At 52.9% G+C, this 6050-nt stretch overlaps 1 protein-coding gene across 1 annotated transcript in view; it reads left to right on the top strand.

Annotated features, from left to right (window-relative positions):
- The first annotated feature begins 377 nt into the window (after nucleotides 1–377).
- Nucleotides 378–6050, top strand: part of TCERG1L (transcription elongation regulator 1 like) — a 41492-nt gene continuing 35819 nt past the window's right edge. Inside the window, exon 1 of the mRNA XM_033515864.1 lies at nucleotides 378–411. Coding sequence (XP_033371755.1) covers nucleotides 378–411 — 34 coding nt within the window. The remainder of the gene's footprint in view (nucleotides 412–6050) is intronic.

Below are 6050 nucleotides of genomic sequence, written 5' to 3' on the forward strand. Positions count from 1 at the left end.
GCACCCACAAATCGTTAATTTAGGGCTAATTGCATTTAATTGATCCCCTTCCATTTCTGAGCAGTCCTTGTGGCCCAGCCGGTGCCAGGTTGGGATGGGCTGGGTTTAGGCCAGGTTGGGATGGGCTGGGTTTAGGCCAGGTTGGGTCAGGCTGGGTTTGGGGCAGGCTGGGTTTGGGATAGGCTGGGTTGGGCTGGGGTTTGGGGCCAGGCTGGGTCAGGCTGGGTTTTGGGGCCAGGCTGGGTTTGGGGCCAGGCTGGGTCAGGCTGGGTTTGGGGCCAGGCTGGGTCAGGCTGGGTTTTGGGATAGGCTGGGTCAGGCTGGGTTTTGGGGCCAGGCTGGGTTTTGGGGCCAGGCTGGGTTTTGGGGCAGGCTCCATGGATGGTTTGCCCCTGGATATTCCCAGTGGGGGTGAGAAGCTGAGCTCCTGCAGAGTCCAGGAGAACTGATGGAGCTGATTCCAGGATTCCAGCCCTGCTGCTGCTGCTCCTCTCCTGTGGACACTTCTGGAACGCTGGAGTCTCCATCCCTGGAGGTGTTTGAGGAAGGGCTGCAGGCGGCTCTCACTGCCGTGGTTGGGCTGAGCTGCTGCGAGGGCACGGCTTGGATCCATCACCCCAAAGCTCTCTTCCACCCTGGGGATTTTGGGAATTTCCCCAGATGAATCCACTGAGGATTCATCCGGCGGCACCGCCCGGGTGAGGCTGGAGCCGTGCCAGGAGCTGTCCCTGCTTGTCTGGAGGGGTGATGGACATCGGAGCTCACCCTGCACACACAGCACATCACGATGTCCCCTTCGGACGGGCCAGAACTGCAAATCCCGGCAGTGACACCCGCAGGGACACCGCAGGCAGCTCCGGAGAGGGGTCTGGAACAGCCGAGGTTTGGAGCAGCATCCCGAGCATCCCGGGAGGAGCAGCCAGGGATGCTCGGGAGAGCGATCGGAGCTCCAGGAGCGGTGCTGGAGCTCCTTCCTGTGGCGGCAGGGATGAGCTACGGCTCAGCCTGCATCGCTGGGGTTCGGCCGGGGATGCTCCAGCCCGGGATCCTCCAGCCCGGGATGCTCCAGCCCGGGATGCTCCAGCCGGGGATGCTCCAGCCGGGGATGCTCCAGCCCGGGATGCTCCAGCCGGGGATGCTCCAGCCCGGGATGCTCCAGCCGGGGATGCTCCAGCCGGGGATGCTCCAGCCGGGGATGCTCCAGCCCGGGATGCTCCAGCCGGGGATCCTCCAGCCCGGGATGCTCCAGCCCGGGATGCTCCAGCCCGGGATGCTCCAGCCGGGGATGCTCCAGCCGGGGATGCTCCAGCCCGGGATGCTCCAGCCCGGGATGCTCCGGCCCGGGATGCTCCGGCCGGGGATGTTCCAGCCGGGGATGTTCCAGGCCGGGATGCTCCAGCCCGGGATGCTCCAGCCGGGGATGCTCCAGCTGGGGATGCTCCAGCCCGGGATGCTCCGGCCGGGGATGCTCCAGCCGGGGATGCTCCAGCCGGGGATCCTCCAGCCGGGGATGCTCCGGCCGGGGATCAGCCCTGCGCTCCCCCAAATAACGCCGTGTCCTTAGGGACAGGGTTCGGCACTCACCTTCCCAGCCGGGAATGGCCAGGGATGGGGGAGAGGAGCGGGACACACCCAGAGGACAGCCCGAGGAGCTGCGGGGCTCTGGGGAGCTGTGCCCGGGTGTTGGGAAGGTAGAATTAGAAAGAAATTAAAAATATGACTCTTTAGCCAGAAAGGCTAAGGAAGAAATACAAATGAAAGCAGGGTTTGAATAATTCAAACAAACTGGGCTGGTGTGCCAGAACACATTCTGTCCCCCAATAAAACTGAGACCTCTCCCCAGCCTCATAAGGAAAGGTCTGAAGGACCCTGAGATAACTAAAAATATGCAAAAATAGCAATTTCTATAGGTCACACACAAATGTTACTGTATTAGTGTACTTAGAAAGATTGGTTAGTGAAGGAATAGAATATTCAATGTATAGATTATATAAGTAATTGTAAAAGAGAACTCTCTCTCTTGTTACTCTCTTGCTACGCTCTCTTAGCTCTCTTGTTTTCTCTTGTCTCTCTCACTACGTTCTCTTGCTGCTCTTTCCTGCTCTTGTTTATCTCTTTTTCCCCGGCTCTCTCACTTCTGTTCTGTCACTCTCTTTCTTAACAATCTTAAGTCTTGAGCTCATGTATTCGTATTTTACCCCCTTTTGTATTGTTCTCTCTGAGCCTGCTTTGAGCTCTATCTGCTGGCTCAGAGCAGGCTCTGTCTCTCTCCCACACCCTGAAATAAACTCCTAACACCCAACTCGGTTATAGAGGTCTCTGCTGTGTCTCTGACCATCCCCAGAAAGCATCTCCTGCACCTGGGGGTCCTGCCCGCTGCCCTGGCTCAGGGACAGCAGCAGAGATGGGCAAGGGGAGCTGCTGATCCTCAGGAGAACAAAATTCGGCCCTTAATGTTCTTTTGGTGTGTGTTTTGTATGCAAATAAGGTTTAATTTGGGAACTTTGGACAGTTTGCAGATGAGTTTATCAGAGTGTTGTGTTATTAAATTGATGTTCCTGGGGTCAGAGCCAGGCTTTGGGAGAGCACAGCAAACATTATTTATATAGTTAAACAAAGTCAAGGAGCTCAGGCATTCGCCAGGAAAACAGACAATCAAAACAAAGCCATATTTGTAATCACACTCAGTAGTCTTCTTAGGAGAAGTAATTACTAAAATAATTGGCAGACATGGATGGGATTTTTAATGACAGCGATAGCCTGGAATATCCAGGAATATCCAGGAATATCCAGGAATATCCAGGAATATCCAGGAATATCCAGGAATATCCAGGAATATCCTACCTTGCAGCTGGGGGTGGAATGAGCAGCTCTGGGGCTGTGGAATGCCAGAGCTCACACCTGGAATTTGTTGTGTCAGCTGAGGGGAGCAGGAACAGCCCCACTGAGGATTCTGAACCCTTCCCTATCCTGAGCACTGATCTGCTCTTTCTGCTCTGAAGAAACTACATGTAAGTTATTAATAAATTCCTTTTAATAGGAGCATTTATGTGTGTGGAGCTGGGTGAAATGGGAGCTCAGGTGGGAACATCCAGGCTGTGTTACGGAGGGGATGGGACACAGGAGGGAGGGGAGCCAGTGGGAGCCTGCACTTCCCTGGGGCCAGGCTGGCATCAGTGCCTGGATGGACGGGCTTGGAGCAGCCTGGGGTAGTGGGAGGTGTCCCTGCCCATGGCAGGGGTTGGAACTGGATGGGCTTGGAGCTCCTTTTCCAGTCAAACCCTTCTGGGACTCTGTGACATCAGTGGTGATGCTCCCGCTGCTCCACAGAGCTTCCCCAGCCCCACGTGCCGAGCTGGGCAGGAACAAACCTGCTGTAGAGAGAAAACACAGCTGCAGAGGCACACCAGGTCCAGCTGCAGCTCCCTGAACCCCGCTGGATCCTCGTTCAGGGCCAGGCTCTGCGCTGAGAGCCAGGGGAGGAGAGCAGGACGGGGAGGAGGTGGGAGCAAACCCCTTCCACGCTTCTGGAACGGGAGCAGCGGGAATAAAATGCCACTTTTCTGGCACTAATGAACGTGTGGCAGTGCAGGAATAGCTCTGTGCCCATAGGAAGTCTGGGTTTTCAGCTACTGTTTAAATTCCTTTTCTTCTAAAAGTGCTGGTGAGGCTCAGTCCTGTCATCCACTTCCTCTTACAACCACCGCCGACTTCAAAGGAAATCCTGCTGGCAAAATAGCTACAGAATTGTGTCAGGAGTTTATTTGCTCCCAAGATTAGATAATTAATGAAGATAGAATATTAAAATTGCATTTACATAAAGCTAAGGGTAATCTTAAAGCGTTCTATTATTTTGTAAATGACCCGAAGTTTGTAACACGTTTATAATGATGAATCAGGAGACGAGGCCTTTCAAATGAGGAAATACGATTTATAATCTCACTTTCCTTCATTATTTATTCATCCTGCTGTTGAATCATCTGCTCTTCAAAACCTGAAAAGCCACGGAGCTCCCTTTACCTGCCACTGTTATTCTAGGAGGAAACAAGTTTGTGTTTGAGTCAGTCCCGATCACATCGTGAGGGGAGCTCCACACAGAGCCTTTCCTTGGGCCCAGTTAATCTGAAATTCAAACAATTCCAGCCTGGTTTGGGCTGGAAGGGACCTTAAAGCTCAACTTGTTCCCAGCCATGGCAGGGACACCTTCCCCTGTCCCAGCTGCTCCAGCCCCAATGTCCAGCCTGGCCTTGGGCACTGCCAGGGATCCAGGGGCAGCCCCAGCTGCTCTGGGAATTCCATCCCAGCCCCTGCCAGGAACAATCCCTGCCCAAAATCCCATCTAAACCTCCCCTCCTTCAGCTGAAGGCCACAAATTCCACAGAACTTCTGCTCTCTGGCTTTGCCTTCAGGCTCAGACTTTGCTACACCTGAATTACTGAAGATGCAGTGATGGTAAAACCAGACATTTTCTATTTTCAGCATAAACCCATGGAAATATTGACTCCTTTCCACTCTGGTCCTGCATTTGTGGCACTGCCCTGAACGATTGCCACTGTATGAACTCCTTGTTCTGCTCCTTTCAAGCAAGCCCCTCACCCAGCAGAGCTTCATTTAAACCCTTTTTTTAAACCCTTAATCCTAACCCTTTGCCCATTTCTGGGGAATTGCAGCAATTTCCCAGAATTGCCCTGCCCTGGATCCCTGGCAGTGCCCAAGGCCAGGCTGGAGCAGCTGGGACAGGGGAAGGTGGGATTTGGGTGGGATTTGGGGTCCCTCCATCCCAAACCAATTTGGGATTCCAGGTAATGAAGAGGTAAATGTTAATGGTTTGAGGGGGAACAGCTTCCCAAGGAGCTGGATGGAGTTTGAGCATGGCTGGAAGTGGAACAAGCGGAAAGGGGAAGGAACGAGGTGTCCAAATCCGGATGGAATTTCATTCATCAGTGACCTCGGTCCATCAGTGGCCAGCACGAGGTGACAGCACAGCTGGTGGAGAGGGATTCACGTTTGGAATTCCATGGAATCTCCACATGGGGAAGCCTCAGGTCGATTCCACAGCGCTGGCTCCACAGATGAGGAAAAACCTTGGTGCTCCTGTAGGCCCGTGCTCCATCTGCAGCCCTCCTGAAACCTCACAGGCCTCTCACTGTGCAATTACAGGAGGATTTTAGTCTGATTATACATTAAAAACTCCCCTCTCCAAAGAAACTCAAAGATCAGAGACATTTTCTTTCAAGTATTACACTGAAATTTGAATGCTCCTGCTGCTTATTACAAAATGCTTCTGCAAGGCACTGTGCAACTCTTAGAGTTGATACTTTTATTGTTAGAATTGTTTTCTTTTCCCTATAAATCCCAGCATTTCACTTCCATCCCCTTCTTTTTTACAGAAATGTCGTTAGGGAAGTTTTAGTCACAGCTTGAGCAGGATGCACAGTCACAAGCCACTGCTGTGGGTACATTAACAGGCCACGAGAATCACAACCAAACACAAAATAAATGACATGTTTGTCCTTCAGCTGGGTGAAAATGGGAATGCAAAGTCTAGAGTCTTATTTTTCCTGATCCCCACGATTCTCTAATCTTATCAAATACACATTCCCGTATTCCAAGGCAGCCTGATAAAGCAGATTGCTAGAAATAAGTTGCATTAGATTGTGTAGAGCACATTTTCCTAGGAAATCCAATTTCACAATCGTGTTCTGGTGACATTTAGCCATTGCTTAGTACAGCAAGGGTTCCTTGGATATTTGAAACACTGAGTCCTGTGGCAGCAGGAGCAGGACAGGGATTGTCCCCCTGTGCCACCACAGGGACCCCGAGGGCTCACTCCAGCTCTGGGTCCTCACCCCAGGAGAGCCCTGGAGGGGCTGGAGCCTGGCCAGGGCAGGGAATGGAGCTGGGAAAGGGCTGGAGAATTCCTGAGGAGCTGGGAAAGGGCTGGAGAATTCCTGAGGGAGCTGGGAAGGGGCTGGAGAATTCCTGAGGGAGCTGGGAAAGGGCTGGAGAATTCCTGAGGGAGCTGGGAAGGGGCTGGAGAATTCCTGAGG

Source organism: Parus major, chromosome 6 (assembly GCF_001522545.3).
Source record: "Parus major isolate Abel chromosome 6, Parus_major1.1, whole genome shotgun sequence".
Lineage (NCBI taxonomy): Eukaryota > Metazoa > Chordata > Aves > Passeriformes > Paridae > Parus > Parus major.